The 17835-nt window shown below is 57.1% G+C and overlaps 1 protein-coding gene across 2 annotated transcripts in view; it reads right to left on the bottom strand.

Annotated features, from left to right (window-relative positions):
* Nucleotides 1-231: 231 nt before the first annotated feature.
* Nucleotides 232-17835, bottom strand: part of UHRF1 (ubiquitin like with PHD and ring finger domains 1) — a 30334-nt gene continuing 12730 nt past the window's right edge. For both annotated transcript variants that reach the window (XM_070622676.1, XM_070622675.1), the window contains exons 5-17: nt 17012-17227; nt 13449-13549; nt 13144-13330; nt 12290-12413; nt 12088-12195; nt 11724-11828; nt 10593-10699; nt 8142-8304; nt 7933-8070; nt 6440-6581; nt 6215-6372; nt 4382-4486; nt 232-1756 (exon numbers count right to left, since the gene is read on the bottom strand). In XM_070622676.1, coding sequence (XP_070478777.1) covers nt 1610-1756; nt 4382-4486; nt 6215-6372; nt 6440-6581; nt 7933-8070; nt 8142-8304; nt 10593-10699; nt 11724-11828; nt 12088-12195; nt 12290-12413; nt 13144-13330; nt 13449-13549; nt 17012-17227 — 1801 coding nt within the window. In that variant the 3' untranslated portion in view covers nt 232-1609. The remainder of the gene's footprint in view (nt 1757-4381; nt 4487-6214; nt 6373-6439; nt 6582-7932; nt 8071-8141; nt 8305-10592; nt 10700-11723; nt 11829-12087; nt 12196-12289; nt 12414-13143; nt 13331-13448; nt 13550-17011; nt 17228-17835) is intronic.

The following is a 17835-nucleotide window of genomic DNA, read 5'->3' as shown; positions in this document are numbered from 1 at the left end:
CCCCTGGCTTGACTTTGCTGACTTGTCGAGCCCAACACCTGCTGAGCGGCAGGAAGAACCACCGCCGGGCCCTTTATGTGCTGGGCCTCAGTCTTCCCATCTGCACAGTGGGAGCAATGCTTTCTGCCAAGTCTGCCTTTGGGGGGGGTTTTGTGACGAGAAAACGAGATAATACGGACGGAAGTGTCTGCTGGGCTTCCGAGCGATTTGCAAATAGAAGACACGACCCAATGCATTTGTAAAAGACATTTATTCTGAGCCTAAAGTCGGGACAAAGAACATGGAACTTTCTAGGAAAAGCCTACACAGGATCGTGTTGTTTCTTCCTAATCCATTAAGAACCTAATAATAGGGAGGAAAAAAGAAAAAAAAAAAAAAGTTGTAAGACCATATCGCTCCAGTTCGTCTGCAGCTGTAGGATTTAAAATATTCCTGTTCTACCGAGGTATGGCTGCAAACTTTGGTAGAGTTAGAAAAATTAGCAAATCATCCCCCAAAATACAAAAACAAAAAGACACAAAACCAAACGCTGAGTTATAGCTTTCTCGGGACATATACAGTAACTACAAAAAAAAAATTTCATTTCGAAAAAGTGTTTATTTAATTAAAAAAAAAAATCCCCCTTGTAAATTGGCGGGTTGCAAATTCAATCGAAAGGATGAGCAGAACTCGAAACCTCCCCCCAAAACACGCCCCCAGGGGGGCGGGGGAAGAACTGGGTAGACCAGTTTGAGACTCTGGTTGGCATTTTCGACAATTCAGTGCTAAAAACAAAGAGCCCTGTGTTTAGAAAGAAAGAAAGGACCAAAGGCACTTGAACATGGCTTCGTGCGAATACTTCCATGCCCTTCCAGGTGGAACAGCGCGTGGCCACGCAGCCAGCCCCACGGAGAGGGGAGTCCGGCGGAGATGGCTCTGGGTGGCCTCGACGCTGCTCACACGGGGGCGCCCGGGGCTCTGCGTGCGGGTCTCGGGCACGAAAGCAGACGGGTCCGGTGGGGACGACCTTGTGGCGACAGTTTTAACCGAGCTCAGCAGGACTGTCCCTCTTCCTTTAGACAAGTCACGATGGATGGCGGTGGGACCACGCGGCCAGGATGCCACCGCCAGGCAGCACCGTGCTTGGTTTTAGGCCACGTAACACCGTCGGGAAGATGCGCTCGCTGTCGCCTTTGGGGGCCGGGCCCACACACCTTGAGAAGATTGTTCTGGGCAGCCAGGCGCCCTGTTGCAGGTCGGCGGCGGGAACTTGAGACCCTGACGCTGGGGACATGAGCAGCCTTCACGCCAAGTCGTCTCTCGCTCCGTCTTCAGAAGCGAAACTGTCCTGTTGCTTTTTGCTGGCAAACCGCAAACTTCGTATTTCTTTAAAACAAAACACTGGAGGAGTCCGCCTTTCTTTCTTTCTTATTTTGAGCCATCATACAGATTCCGGAAAATTTATAGATTAAAAAACAAAACCAAACCTGACCAGGAAGACGAGGCTTTTTAGGGGGTGGAGGGAAAACTACATGTTTAAGTTAAGCCCACTAAAAACAAAACCGGGGCCGAAGACCCCGCTTGGACACGTTTTTTTAAAAAAAAACGCCCAGCAAGAAGTGCTTAAGGATCACCGTCCGTTGCCGTAGCCGGGGAAGAGATGGTTGAGAACGGCCTGCAGCGGCTGGTTCACCTGCATGGCGTAGCTGCGGCCCAGGTCGTAGCGGCAGGCCGGACAGCTGAACACTTGGGCCTTGAAGGACCGGTCCAGGCAATCCTGCGAGAGAGAGAGAGCAGGCGGGTGAGAAATGCCACCCACCGTCCCGGGGACAGAGTCGGGAGCAGTCACTGACTTCTCCCAAGAGCCAGAGGTCCCTCCTGACCCTCAGTCTCACTTTCTACCACTCGCCACACAGCCCCTCAAAGACTCCAAGTTCACCCCGGCCCCCAGGCCTTTGTACTTGCAGGTCACGCCACCTAACAAGTCTGTCCTCTGCTCTCTCGTCACTTGTGCCTCGGCTCAAGGCACCTCCTCCCAGGGGCAGACAGGCCCTGGACAGGCAACGTCCCAGTCAGAGCAAGAGGGAGGATGCCAGCCACAGGGCAGAGGTACGCGGGCACCTGCACAGGTGTGCAGACCTGAGGATGGCGTCAGGCGACTGGGCGAGGGAGCCAAAGGTCAACACAGCAGACGCCTGCTGACGCCACCGCACGTCTCACCGAGGGACACAGGCTGTGGCTTTTATTTCCTATTGTTAAAAACGCCTGAGCACTTTTCTCAATATAAAATCTATAGTCTTGATTCCAGAGACAATATGTAGTTTTTTCTGCTCAGGACAATGAAGATTTGAGTCCACCTTCCAAATCAGGCCTGGGACTCCTGCATTAGTGGCAGCAGCCAAAAGGTGGAGGCAACGCAAGTGTCTGGGAACGGATGGACACACACAGTGTGATCCATCCACACCCTCGAAAACTACGCAGCCATGAAAAAGGAGATCCGGACACCTGCTCCCACGTGGAGGGACCTGGAGGACGTGATGCTCAGGGACATGAGCCAGACACAGAAGGACACACACTGTGTGGTCCACTCACAGGAGGTCCCCAGATGAGCCACATCCACAGAGACAGAAAGTGGATGGGGGCCAGGGGCTGGGGGAGGGGTGGGAGTCAGTGTTTCATGGGGACCGAGCTTCAGTTTGGGGAGATGGAAAGTTCTGGAGACGGATGTTGGGGAGGGTTGCACAACAATGAGAAGGTACCTAGTGCCCCTGAGCTGTGCAGCTAAAAATGGTCAGAGTGGTAAACTTTATGCTGTATTTTACTTGAATAAAAAATTTTTTAAGAGAGGGGAGAACAGCCAGGCGCTGGGACAGCCAGGTGGAGCCGTGACACCTGTCACAGGGACAGACACACAGACCAGCGGCCTCCTCCTTCACAGCATTGGCACTTTAAGGACCCGTGTGACCCCGGGACACCCGGTCCACGGCTGCAGGCGAGCCCCCACACCTCCTGCCCGGCCTGGGACCTCCCGCCATGTCCCCGGAGCCAGGAGCCGCCTGGGAAGCTGCTGCTCTGCCCCTTTCTGCTGGACGTGGCCGAGGCTCGGAGCGGTCGGGTGGCTTTCCAAGGCCGCGTGGCCGGGAGGGGCAGAACCCGGGCCACTGACCCCAAAGACGCACTGTCGCCCGCCCCTGACAAGCCTCCAAGCCTCTGCTCGGGCCTCACACGGCCTCAGGGGACACGGGCATCTCCCCTCGGCCGCACAGCTGAAGGCACTCAGTCCCTCCCTCCTCAGGCAGGTGACAGGCAGTGGACGGAGAGCCCTGAAGCGAGGACAAGGGCCAGGCCAAGAGCAGAACTGGCAGCAGCTCAGAGGCCAAGGGTGACCGGGGGCGGGGACAGTCCCTTCTGAAACTGTGGGCTTGTACTGCCCACAGGTTCCTCCTGATGGCCTGTGGCCGGAAGACACCAGAGGAACCACCCACCCAGAGCAGCGCTTCCCAACTGAGCGATGCTGCCCCCAGGGGACACCAGGCCATGTCTGGGGCCATCTGTGGCTGTCACACTGGGGGAGCTCGTGGCATCAAGTGGGTGGGGCCAGGGATGCTGCTCAGCCCCCCACAGCACCCAGGACGGCCCCCTGGAGGATGACCTGGCCCCAGTGTCCGCAACGCCAAGGGGGAGCCCCGGTCTGGCCCCATCTCAGCCTTTCCCAATCTCTCTTTCAACCATCGTTTCCCTCCCAAGACTGACCACCGGCCGGAGCCCACAGGCCTGCCGCCTGGCCCCCCTCCCCAACCCCTCGTCCCCCACAGGCCTCGGCCGCCCCCACATGCCTGCCTGTCCAGGCTTCTGCACATGCCACTCCGCCTGCCTGGGATGCCGCCCCAAGTCCCCTTCCGGTGGCAGGTTGACGCCACCTCCTCCAGGAAGCCTTCCTTCCTGCTACTCTAGGGGAGAAGCACCTCACACCTCCATCGCAGCCCACGGCCCGCTTAACAATCATTATTATCACCAGGCCAGGACTGCAGCCCGTCCTCTGCCACCCTGGACCCCAGGCTGGGCGAGCATGTCCCAGGGGGAGGCGAGACCAGTGAACGGCTGCTAAGGAAGATGGGCGACGGCAGAGGGCCGGTGTGGCTGGAGGTCACGGGGTGAGGTGACACTTAAGTTCGGGGCAGTGGGAGGGGCGAAGACTGCATCTGAGCACCAAGGGCGAGGGGCAGGCGAGCGGGGCGACGGGACCCGTGATAAAGGCCGCCCTGAAAGCAGATAATGAGGCCCTGCAAAGGGCCGGGGGCCCAGGAGCCTGCGAGCGTGCGGAAGCCAAGCTGACCCACCCAAGAGGTCAGACCATCCTTCCAGAACCTTCCGCCCCAGCTCCGGCCGCCAAGCCTCTCACCTTGCATACGTTATGTTGGCACACGGTGGTGATGGGGCGGAAGACCAGCTCCTGGCAGCAGATGCACTGGAACGTCTCCTCCACTTTACTCAGGAATTTCTGAAACTGGAGGACAGCGTGTGAGCCGGGCAGGCTCCGGGCGCCGGGGCGAGCGGCCGCCCTGACGAAACCCTCTGGAAGGGCGGCCCCTCAGAAACACCTGCCCAGGTCCCCGTGCTGCACCCCCCGCCCGACCCCAGCGGGCAGGAGCGCCGAGACTCCCATCTGAGGACGAGGAAGTGAGGCGGCCGGGGTCACGGCCAGGGTGTGAGCGGGACAGGGGACAGCAGGGAACGAGCTGGCACAGGGCCCGGCCAGCATCGGGGTCAAGGCTGCGCCTTAGCAGCCCATCTTGGGACTAGACTGCGACACCTTTGATCCTGCTCGTGCCACCTGGGCACCAGGGTCCAGCAGAGGATTAAACAGAGCCCGGTGGGGGGACCAAAGACAGGACAGACGAGGACGGAAATGCCCCTGAGCACAGGCTGTCAGAGAATGAACGCTCCAGGGAAAAGGGGACCTGAGGCACATGGGATGGCTGAACCATGGCCCCTGAGATAGCCCCATCCAGACCCCAGGACCTGTGGACGTGTCACCTCATGAGGCAGAGGGGACTCTGCAGATGGGCTAAGTCGAGGCCCCTGGGATGGGGACGACCCTGGATTCCCGGGGCCCAGGGTTCTGATCAGAGGGAGGCAGAAGGGTCAGAGGCCGAGATGGAGACGCTGCGCTGCTGGCCGTGCAGATGGAGGAAGGGGCCCCGAGCCCAGGACGCGGCACCTCTGGAAGCTGGAGGAGGCGGGACACGATTCTCCCCTGGGGCCTCCGGGACCCGCCCTGCCCTCACCTGGGTTTGGTCCCTAAAGACTCATTGGTTGCAGGAAACTCACGCAGCAGGGAGACTGAGCCAGAAGGGTGATGGGCAAAGTGCTCCAGGCAGAGACCCGCGAGGGGAGGACCAGGAGGAGGAGTCCAGAGGGCGAGGGCGTCGGAAGGAACCGACAGATCGGCCGCGGCTTGTAGGATTTGGGTTTGACTCAGAAAGAGCCAAGGAAAGCCGGCCCCCACCAGGCAGGGACAGTGGCCAGAGGATGCTAAGCCACTCAGTGGCAGTGACTCATCAATGTTACCCCACCCGGGGCAGGAGGATCAGAAAAAGACAGCCCTAGTTTGGCGGTTCCCCAAAAAGCCAAACGCAGAATGACCACAGACCCGGCAATCCCATCTCTGGGGACAGACCCATGAGAACTGAAAGCAGGGGCTCGAAGGGACATGTGTGCGGCCGTGTTCACAGTAGCGTGAGAAACAACAGCCAAGAGGTGGAGGCAACCCGGGTGTCCATCAACGGATGATGGACCCACACAGTGTGTCCATCACAGCCTGGAATATTACGCAGCCGTGAAAAGGAAGGAGATCCTGACTCCTGCTCCCACGTGGACGGACCTGGAGGACGTGATGCTCAGGGACGTGAGCCAGACACAGAGGGACACACACTGTGTGGTCCACTCACAGGAGGTCCCAGAGGAGCCACATCCACAGAGACAGAATGTGGATGGGGGGCTAGGGGCTGGGGGAGGGGTGGGAGTCAGTGTTTCATGGGGACAGAGCTTCAGTTTGGGGAGATGGAAAGTTCTGGAGACGGATGGAGGGGATGGTTGCACAACCACGTGTGAGTGTGCTTCATGCCACTGAGCTGTGCCCTTAAAATGGTTACGATGGTGAGTTTTCTGTTTATTCTATCACAATAAAAAAAAAAGCAACGTGGGCCCGCAGGCCGCGGGGGCGGGGGCTCACCGGGCCGTCCTTGAGCGCCTTCAGGGTCTCGGCCCACAGCTTCGCGTTGCTCCTGTCCTCCTTGATGAGGCCGTGCTGCTGGGCCGTGAGGCTGTAGGGCTCCACCTTGGTTTTCTTGGGCGTCCCTCGCGGGGACCCGGCGCCGTTCTTGCCACCTCCTGGGACGGAGCGGAGAGGTGAGAGCCGGCCCGCGCGCCTGCCGCGGCCACCCACGGGGACACCCACCTGCCGACTTGCTCTTCCGCTTGCCCCTCCTGGGGGACGTGAGGCCGCCCTCCTCCTCCTCCTGCGGCTCCTCCTCCTCGGCCTCCCTCTTGCTGTTCTCCTTCTCCTTCCGGGCCAGCGCCTCCAGGTAGCCCTCCGGGTACTGAGTGCGAGAGGGCGGAGCCCGGGCTGGAGCGGGGGTGGCCCTGGGGGGAACCCTAACTCCCCGCCACCTCCCTCCTACAGTCATAGCATCATCGCACCCACGCAGGCCCCACCTGAGGCCTCCACTTAACTCCAGAGCCTCAGGTGAAACGCTGAGGATCCGATCCCACAAATCAGATGGTCTGACTACCTTGATGATTTCGATTGGAGGTTGTAAATATGCCCAGCTTTGTGAGGACACAGCGCTGCCACGGCCCTAAAGCAGCCACAGCCGCCCTGTGCACCGAGGAGCCTGGCTGTGCCCCAGGAGAACTTCATTTACAGATAACTGGCCCCAGGGCCTTAGCTCGGCAACCGACTCGGAGGCCTCTTGGGCTCCAGGTCCCGACAGGCCGTGTTGGACCGGAACCGCATCCCCGAGGCACCTCCGAGCTTGTCTGACTCCCCAAGGTCGCACGGAGAAACCTCCAGGCTTCCTCAGCCACATGAGGTTGCAACAAAGACTTAAGTCAGAACTGAAAACCCCACTCCCATGGCCGCTTCTGTCCCCAGTTCCTCAGCTTCCGGAATTCCCTGTGGCACGAACACTGTGTGGAAGACGGCTCTTTGTGACCCCAGGGGGTAGGCGCTGTCAGACTCTCAAGGGCAATTAAGATGCCTTAAATAGTCGCAGCACGAGTTCTCGGGGGAAAGCAAGTCCCCGTGACGAGCAGAAAGCACCATAATTACAGGGCAAAAAAGCCAGATTCCCGTGCTGGGTGAACGCCGGGACGACGGCAGATTCCGCTGCTATGAAGCCGTGAGTGGCTGGCGGGAGGGACCGTTTATTTGTCCTTATTGACACATCTAGCCTCGGCGTCCACCGGATTTCTTGGTTTGTTTCTGCTCTTTTTTGGGAGAGGTGCGTGGGGTGAGGAGCCGAGCGAGGAGAGAAAAGCAGCCGGAATAGAGAAATGACCCAATTCCGAGTTGCTTTGGGACCAGCCCCTCCACCAGCACGGCCCCGAGGAGGAGCTCTGGCTCACTGAGCAAACCTCGAACGCCACCCGCCGGGTAAGAATCTGGAGGGACAGCCGGGAGGGCGCGAGCAGCTGGGGACCTGGACGTCATTTCAGATGAGAGAAACCCAGGAGGGCTGCCCGCCGACCAGGTGCTCGCCGCCCAGGCGCCCCTGGGGCTGGCACCTGCCGTGGTCCCCAGTGACCGACTGCGATGATGAAGCTCAAAGCAGGACGCCCGCCGGTCCGGGCTGTGCAAGCATTAGGCGCCAGATCAGCCAGGAGCACCCAGGGCTGGGTTCCCAGCAGACCTGGGACCCGGTGGCCCCAGCGGGCCCGGCGTGGACGCACCTGCATGGTCAGCCCCAGCTTCTTGATCCGGTCCTTGCCCTCCTTGGTCCAGGGGCCCGGCTCGGTGTCGTCCCTCCGCAGCAGGTAGCGCCACACCAGGAAGCCGGACTTGCCCTTCTCGGGCCAGTACCTCACCACCTGCAGGGAGCGGGGGCCCCGTCAGGGGTGTTGGGGACGGGGGACGCGGCGCGCGCGGGCCGGCCGCTCACCTTGTAGATGCCGTCGTACCGGTTGCCCTCGGTGGGGGCGTACTTGCTGTGTTTGCGCCCCTTGACGTTGCGCACCACACGGACTGGCTTCCCCGCCCGCCAGTCCTTGGCCTCGGCCCCTTTGCGGTCGTTGATGGGGGCACTGCAGTTGAGGGCCAGCGCCCTGCGGGGACAGGCGGGGCCGCGCTCTAAGCTGGACTGCGGTCTCCAGAAAGGACCGAGTCCCAGCCCCCCAAACCTGTGGCCGTGACCTTCTGGGGAAGCGGTGCGTGCAGAGGGGGTCAGGCGCAGAGGGGGCCAGAGCGGAGGAGCAGGGGCCCCGAACCCCATGACCGGGGCTCTTCTCAGAAATGGGAAACTGACGCACGGACGCACAGGGAGCTGGGCACGTGCAGACAGAGGCGGAGGCTGGGGAGGGGGGACGCCAAGGGTGGCTGGGGTCACCAGAAGCTGGAGGGGGCAGGACGGACCCTCCCTGGAGGTTTCAGGGGGAGCGTGGCCCTGCCCACATGGGGCCTCCAGAACTAGGCGAGGAGACAGCCCTGCTGTTTTAAATGCTCCAGTTGGTGGCATTTTGTTACTGGAGCCATAAGACGCTAACGCACCATGTGGGGAAGATGCCGCTGAGAAAAGAAACGAGGCGGCACGCAAACATGGGCCGGCGACCGGTCCGTGCCGCCGGAGGGCACGAGGCCCGGGGAAGGTGGACCGGGGGCAGGCTCCGCACTTCGTTGCAATGGTGCCATCTCCACCGTGGGAGGGGACAGCCGCGACCGTGTGTGTTCTCACAGACACACAGCACCTTTGAAAGCACAGATTTCTCAGTTTTGTGTCCCAATTTTATCACTTAACGTTAGCTCCTAAGCTGTTCTGAAAACGGGCTTTTTAACAGCTACTGAAATTAAAATATTCCACTAGACAGATAAATGCACGATGAACCTACCCCTTTCACAAACAGATCTTTAGTTACTGAGATTTGCTGTTTTAGATGATGACAGGATGAGTTTTGCTACACAGGACGTTTTTACCTCCTTGTGTCTCATGAACACTTTCAAAGCGGAATCATGGGGTCAAGAGTAAGGACATTTCCTTTTTTTTTTCTTTTTTTTTGGTGAGGAAGATCGTCGCTGAGCCAACACCTGTGCCCATCTTCCTCTGCTTTGTATGTGGGACGCTACCACAGCATGGCTTGATGAGTGGTGTGTAGGGCCACGCCTGGGATCTGAACCCACAAACCCCAGGCCACTGAAGTGGAGTGCACGAACTTAACCACTACGCCACCGGGCCAGCCCCATTAACGACATTTTCAAGGCTCTTTTTACATACAGGCAAAGAGCTTTCCGGAAAGATGGTACCACTTTGTATTTCTGCCAACCCTGGAACACTAGTCCACAACTTGGCATTCCTCAACATTTTAGAATTTTGGGCCAATTTTACAGGAGAAAGAAATGGTACCTCACTAGTGTTTCCATTTGTATTTCTTTGATTACTAAAACTGAACAATTTTCCACGGTGCTTGGACATTTGCATTTCTTTTGTGAAAGATCTGCATGTTTTTTGCTTCTATTAGTTTTTCTTATTGATTTGCAACAGCTCTTTATATATAAGGACATAACCATCACGTGTCATTTTTGTGGCAGACTTTACCCCCAAATAGCCATCTGCTTTCTCATTTTACTTCAGGGTTTTATTGATGTAATTTATAATACTGAAGTCACCAAATCAGTCTTTTCCTTTGAGCTTTAAGATGCTTTTTATGCTTAAAATGTCTTCCTTCCCCTGCAATCACATGTCAGCAAACTCTGGCCTGCTGCATGGTTTTGCTGATAAAGTTTTATTGGTACACAGCCATGCTCAGTCACTCACGTGTGCTCTGATGACAGAGCTGCGAGGCTGCTACAGAGACCACGTGGCCCGCAAAGGCAAAAATGTTTATTATCTGGCCTTTTAGGGAAAAAGTTTCCTTTAATACTTTAATTAAAAAGTTTAATTTAGGGGCCAGCCCAGTGGTGTAGAGGTTAAGTTCGCACGTTCTGCTTCCTTGGCCCGGGTTTTGCCAGTTGGGATCCCAGGTGTGGACATGGCACCGCTCATCAAGCCATGCTGTGGTAGGCGTCCCACATATAAAGTAGAGGAAGATGGGCACGGATGTTAGCTCAGGGCCAGTCTTCCTCAGCAAAAAAAAAAAAAGAGGTGGATTAGGAGCAGATGTTAGCTCAGGGCTAATCTTCTTCACACAAAAAAGTTCAATTTACTGAATAAGTCACAAGTCTTCAGAGGCAGAGAAGGGAAGAAACGGATGTTCATCATCCCTATGTCCACCACAGGCTCAATGGGGACCTAACTTCCCAGGACACCCCAAAACAGAACCAACCCCATCCCCTGTGGAACGATCAGAGGATGAGGCAGACGCGTGCTGGTAAAGAAACAAGAAAACCCGTTTCTGCGAACCTGTTGGTGTTGGTGAGTTTCTGATCGCAAGACTGTTCCGCAGTCCGCTTGTTGCCGGAAAGATCTCGCCCACCGCTTCCCGTGTACGTGAAAGAGTTCCCGTTGTCCTGAAACAGATGAGGGGGGCAGGCTGAACCCTCCACGCAGAGGGACCCACTGAAGACAAGCCCCCCACGCCCGTCAGGACGTCGGCCATCAGAGAGACAGACAGTGACAAGTGAGGGCAAGGGTGTGGAGTCGCGGGGCCTGCGCACGGCCGCTGGGAATGCAGAGCGGAGCGGCCGCGGCGAACACTAGGGAGGCTCCTCAAAACTAAAAACAGAATTAGGGGCCAGCCCCGTGGCCGAGCGGTTAAGTTCGCACGCTCCGCTGCAGGCGGCGCAGCGTTTAGTTGGTTCAAATCCTGGGCGCAGACATGGCACTGCTCATCAGACCACGCTGAGGCAGCGTCCCACATGCCACAACCAGAAGGACCCACAACAAAGAATATACAACTATGTACCGGGGGCTTTGGGGAGAAAAAGGAAAAAATAAAATCTTTAAAAACAGAATTACCCTGTGACCCAGCACTCCCGCTTCTGGTATCCACCGCAAAGAACCGAAAACAGGGTCTTAAACAGGTGTTTGCCCACCCACAGTCACGGCAGCATGATTCAGAAGAGCTAAAATGTGGAGGCAACCCAGGTGTCCATCAAGGACAATGGATCCACACAGTGTGTCCATCCACACCTTGGAATATTACACAGCCGTGAAAAGGAAGGAGATCCTGACACCTGCTCCCACGTGGACGGACCTGGAGGACGTGATGCTCAGTGACGTGAGCCAGACACAGAGGGACACAGACTGTGTGGTCCACTCACAGGAGGTCCCCAGAGGAGCCACATCCACAGAGACAGAAAGTGGATGGGGGGCCAGGGGCTGGGGGAGGGGTGGGAGTCCGTGTTTCATGGGGACAGAGCTTCAGTTTGGGGAGATGGAAAGTTCTGGAGACGGATGGTGGGGATAGTGGCACAACCACGTGGATGTGCTTCATGCCGCTGAGCTATGCCCTTAAAATGGTTAACATGGTGCATTTTGTTTTCTGTATTGATCTCAATTAAAAAATAAATAAAACAAACCCCCCCCACTCACCACATCGTCCTCATAGCCCCCGGCCAGGACCAGGGAGTACGCCCCGTCGTTGCTCCGGCCGTGGATGCCCGCCACGTGAGGCCGGTGGACCCCCGACTCGCTGACCTGCGAAAGCCACCGAGAGAGAAATGTCCCTTCTGGATGGGCTGCTGCAGGAGGCCCCGCCTCCACCTCCTCCGTCCGCCTCCCCCACGCGGACACGCCCGTGACGAGCCCCCCTCCACAGACAGCTGGGCCCAGGCCCCACCTCGGAAGCCTGCCCTGCCGCCTGCTTAAGGGGTGGCCCCCCCTCCGGGGTGGAGGGGCTTCTGGAAGGCCAGTGCCCGCCAGCCGGGCCCCAGAGCCTCAGGACGCTTGCACATACCTGGACTCGGAACCTCCACATGGTGCCCACGGGGATGCCCGGGATGGGTCCATAGTGGTTGGAGGGGACGATGGTGCACTCCTTGGTGCGGCCCACGCACGCCATGCCCTGTGGGTTCGGGAGACAGAGGGCAGAGCAGTGTGAGCGCCACAGGACGGTGGTGGGGGGGATGACGCAGGGAGTGCACAAGGGGCCACCTCACCTTGCCCCAGTCCCGCTGCGAGGACGACGTGGCTGACGCCATCTTCGCCTTCTTCTTGCTTTCCTTCAGCTTCTCCCCTGCCAGCACCACCTCGCTGGCGTCATTCCGACATTCGGGGCAGTACCTGCGACAACGGGGACGTCACCTCCCGCCCCGGCCGCCCCACTCCCACCGCCGCCTGCATCCCGCGCTGTCCAAGAAGGGAAGGATGTTCAAAGTTAAATTCATTAAAATTAAGGAAGAAACGCCATTCCTTGACGTGTGGGCCTCCAAGGGCCCAGCAGCCACACGCGGCGAGTGGCGACCACAGCGGACGGCACAGAGCAACACATCCACCGACACAGAACAGTCTACTGGACGGCAGACGCTCACCCCTCTCCCGCTGGGGATGTCACGGGGCCTCCCTCCAGCCGGGATGTGGGGAACACACGTAGACGGGCACCTTCTCGCGGCCGTGACTCAGTTTCCCCATCTCCGCAAGGCGGGGGTGCGGGGTGTGTGAACAACAGCCACCTCTGAGCTGTAGCGACAGCTCCGTTAACAGGTTGGTGTCCTTAGACCAGAGCCGAGCGCATTGCCACCTTCCTATCCACGCTGGCAGTTATGGTACGAGCGCCAAGAGCGTCATGGCCAAGAGGATGCTCCAGGAGATGCGGGAGGCCTGGCTCTGTCCTCCGACCTGCCGGGCCCCCTTCCCTGCGCTTACTGGAGGCCCAGGCCACACCTGGAAACAGGACGGCTCCCTCACCTGCCTCGTGTCAGCTCGTTTCCCAGCACCGTCCGGCCCCCCGACCCGCACGGCCGAGCGCCCGAAGCCCCGAGCCCGTCGCGGGAGCGGCCAGGCGTCCACTCACCACTCGTCCTCCTTGGGGATGCTGCTGAGCGGCGGGCACAGGCAGTAGATGTGGAAGGCCATGTCGCACTCGTCGCACAGCAGCTGCTTGTCGGGGTCCTGCTTGCCCCCGCACAGGTGGCAGGCGCACACCCGGCAGGTCTTGCTCTCGTCGTCCTTGCAGTGCTTGCAGGAGGGCCCGCTCTTCCCTGGACGCGGGAGGCCGGGGTCAGCTCGGGCAGGGCCGGCCACGCAGGGAGGGGACAGGAGACCCGCCCACGCCCGACGCCCGACGCGGGAGCCACGGCAGGGCAGGCCCGGACTCACTCCTCATGGGGTTGTCGACCACGGGGCTCCCCTCGCCTGGGCGCTCGATCTTGAAAACTTCGTCCACGAAGATGATCCGACAGTCGTTGAGAGAATTGTCCCTGTGAGGGGCGAGACGTTAGAACATTCCAGCACGCCGGGCCCACCCAGCATCTCGGGGAGCAACTGTGCCACCCAGCACTTCCCATAGCACCTCGGGTTTTAGTTACACCAGTGGAGAGGCATCTCGGGGCCTCGTGCATTCGCTTAGCTCTCCCCTTGCCAGGTCAAGTCCGGCTAAAGCAGAAGCAAGACGAAAACAGCACAGAAACCAGGGTTCCATCACACACTGCGTTGGAGAGAATACATTCTAAGGGGGCAGGAAGACTGAGGAAACGAGGCCCCACGTGCAGAAACCATGAAGGCAAATTCAATCGGCCTACATCAAAACACAGAAGCCGGGGCCGGGCCCGTGGCCGAGTGGCTAAGTTCACACATTCTGCTTTGGCAGCCCACAGTTCACCAGTTCAGATCCTGGGTGCCAACCTACCCACTGTTCATCAAGCCACGCTGTGGTGCTATCCCACACAGAAGAACCAGAATGAACTAGAACTAGCATATACAACTATATACTGGGGCTTTGGGGAGGGAAAAAAAAGAGGAAGATTGCAACAGATGTTAGCTCAGGGCCAATCTTCCTCACCCAAAAAAAAAAAAAAAAGGCACAAAAGCTCCTCTAAGTTAAAATGACCCTCAGGGATCAATCCAACACCTACATCGCCCACGTCCAGTGGAAAGTGAATGCGAGCCACAAATGCACACCATGTGTGTAATTCTACATGTTCCAGCAACGACATTCAAAAACTAAAAACAGACGGAATCAGTTAAGTACGACTTATGTGACCCAGTGTACACAAAATATTACTTCAGCATGTAATAATATTAAGGAATTATTAACAAGCTATTTTGCATCCATTTTTGGCACTCAGTCTTCGAAATCCGGTGTGTGTTTGCACTTGTGGCATGTCTCAGTGTGTGCTGGCCACACGTCAAGTGCCCGACACACACGTGGCCTGTGTCTACGGAACTAGACGGCCCGGGTCCAGATCCGCCCGCCAGTTCACAGGAAACCCAGGGACACAGGAACAGAGGAAACGACACCACGAGGACGCAGCCGGCAAAATCCAGACTGTGCACCTTCCACACGGCCAGGCTTCCTTGACAAACAAAGTGCCGAGGAAAAGGAGGAAAAAGGAAATGCAGGAAACCTAAAGACCAAAGAGATTTAAAAGCTATATATTGGGGCTCCGGCCCGGTGGCACAGCGGTTAAGTTCGCATGTTCCGCTTCTCGGCGGCCCGGGGTTCACCGGGTCGGATCCCGGGTGCGGACATGGCACTGCTTGGTAAGCCATGCTGTGGCAGGCGTCCCACATATAAAGTAGAGGAAGATGGGCACGAATGTTAGCTCAGGGCCAGCCTTCCTCAGCAAAAAGAGGAGGATTGGCAGATGTTTGCTCAGGGCCAATCTTCCTCAAAAAAAAAAAAAGAGGGCCATAATCTAATGATAAAAGGATAATTGATTCAACCAGGAAAACTTAACTATCGCAAGTGAGGGCACACCAACAACAGAGCCTCACGATTACGAGGCTGAAGGGAGAAACAGACAAACCCACAGTTCCAGCTGGGCCCTGCGACGTTCCCTCAGCAACCAACAAAGGATCAGCAGGAATTAGAAGACGCGAACAACACAATCAGCTGACAGGATCTGACTGATACAAATAGGACATTCTACCCAACAACAAAATGTAGTTTTTTTTTTTCAAGCGACCACAGAAGAGTCACCAAGACAGACCCTATTCTGGGCCAAAAAGACAAACCTCAACAAATTGAGAGAGAAGGAAATCCTATAGAGTATGTTCCTTGACCCTAAGGAAGTCAAACTAGAAATCGATAACAGAAAGACAATGCAAAAATCTCTGCACATTTGGGAATTAAACACAACATTTCTAAATAAGCAAGGAGCCAAAGGCGAAGTCTCAGAGGAAATTAAAAAGTAGAACTGTTAATAAAAAGAAAAATAGAACACAGCAAAATAAGTGGGAAGCAGGTAAGGCAGTGAGGAGAGGGAAATTCATAGCACTCAATGCTCACATTACAAAAGAGGAAATATCTCACATCGTCTAAGTTGTTACCTCAAGAAACCAGAAAAAGCAAAATCAACCCAAAGAAAAGAGAAGGGAGAAAACTCTATTTTCCCGTTTCCAATTTTCCTGATTGGTCAAAGCGTGAGACGCCTGTGCTCAAATGCTCCGATGGTTGCCAGCAACACAGAATAAACACTGGTTCTGGACCACTCCCGACCATGCCCTCAAAGCCCAGATACATGAAGGCGTCCAGTCTCAATTCCTCTCTCCCTCCACTCCAGTCCAACAACCTCCTTGCTAGGCCACAAATGCACCAGGAAGGGCTCCGCCCCAGGACCTTTGTGCTTGCCGGGCCTGTGCTTAGGACACTCCTGCCCAGATGTCCATGTATATATGTGATACATACAACAGAATATTACGCAGCCATGAAAAGGAAGGAAATCCTGACACCTGCTCCCATGTGGAGGGACCTGGAGGACGTGATGCTCAGGGACATGAGCCAGACACAGAAGGACACACACTGTGTGGTCCACTCACAGGAGGTCCCCAGAGGAGCCACATCCACAGAGACAGAAAGTGGATGGGGGCCAGGGGCTGGGGGAGGGGTGGGAGTCAGTGTTTCCTGGGGACAGAGCTTCAGTTTGGGAAGATGGAAAGTTCTGGAGACGGATGGAGGGGATGGTGGCACAACCGTGTGAATGTGCTTCATGCCGCTGAGCTGGGCCCTGAAAACTGGTTAAGCTGGTAAGTTTTCTGTTATTTCTATTTAAATGCACAGACACACACACAAAAGCAAGGGCGAACAGGGCTGGGCAAACATGTTCCACAAAGGGCCAGACGATGCATCTTCTCGGCCTTGCAGGCCCCACGGCCCCTTCCCAACTACTCAGCTCCGCCCTCGCACCACCACAGCAGCCTCGGATAATCGACACCCGGATGGGCGTGGCCGTGTGCCAAGAAAACGTTATCTGCCAAAACGGGCAGAGGGCCAGCGGTGACCTGTGAACTGCAGTGTGCTGAGCCCCGATGAACAGCGGACCCCTCTGTGTGCGGGTTTATGTATGTAAATGTTTACGCTTGTGGATGCACAGACGGTCCCTGGAAGGTGACAGAAACAGCGATGTCTCCAGAGAGGAGAAGGGGTGGCCAGGGGACAGAGAGGTGGGAGAATATCCACCATGTGGCCTTTGCTACTTTCTGTATTTTGACACATTTGAGTGTATTACCTATTTGCCAAACTAGAAAAACAAATAAAAGGACAAAAAGGAAGCTTGAAATCTCGGCCCGTTGGGGGCTCAGAGACGGCCCCCTGCGCAGGGCCATGAGGTGGTCAGTCAGAAAGATCACCAGCGGCGACCAGGAAGGAGGGCTGGAGTCCCGAGGGGAGGCAGGGAGGCAGGGAGGCCAGGCGGAGGCCGGAGGCTGGCCGCGTCACTCACCCGAGCCTGACGTTGGCATACAGCTCTCGCACCGTCCGGGTCTCACGCTTCCGCACGATCTCGGCGTCGTACCAGAAGCCACGCTCCTTGGGGTTGTCGGGATTGTAGTTGAGCATGACCACCTGGCCCACCTCCAGCTCCTGCCACTTGAGGACGGTTCGGGCTCGAGCCCGGACGTCCCGGGAGCTCATCTGGACCACTCCGTTCTCCGGGTAGCTGGGAGGAAAAGCACACGCTCAGATCCCGGGGCAACGTACGGCGTCACTCCCTCCACAGGAGACAGAAGCCGAGGAGGGAAAGGACGCACACGACACTTATTCTCATCACAGCAGCACGGAAAGCCCCCTCCCCGATCATCTCATTTGCTGGCTTCAAAAATACACAGGCATTGGGGCTGGCCCGGTGGCGCAGTGCTTGGGTGAGCACATTCCGCTTCAGTGGCCTGGGGTTCCCCAGTTCGGATCCCAGGTGCGGACACAGCACCGCTTGGCACGCCATGCTGTGGTAGGCGTCCCACATATAAAGTAGAGGAAGATGGGCACGGACGCTCGCTCAGGGCCAGTCTTCCTCAGCAAAAAAAAAAAAGGAGGAAGATTGGCAGCAGATATTAGCTCAGGGCTAATCTTCCTCAAAAAAGAAAAGAAATACACAGGCATGGAAGACACATTCCAATACAGAGGTGCCATGGGTCGAGGTATGCCCCCCAAAAAGATATCCTGGAGTCCTAAGCCCCCATACCTGTGAAGGGCACCTTATTTGGAAGTAGGGTCTTCGCAGGGGTGACCAAGTTAAGATGAGGTGACATTGGAGTAGGGTGGGCCCAG

The sequence above is a fragment of the Equus przewalskii genome, chromosome 6 (assembly GCF_037783145.1).
Source record: "Equus przewalskii isolate Varuska chromosome 6, EquPr2, whole genome shotgun sequence".
Lineage (NCBI taxonomy): Eukaryota > Metazoa > Chordata > Mammalia > Perissodactyla > Equidae > Equus > Equus przewalskii.
The sequence above is the reverse complement of the archived record's forward strand: the minus strand, read 5'-3'. Positions and strand labels throughout refer to the sequence as shown.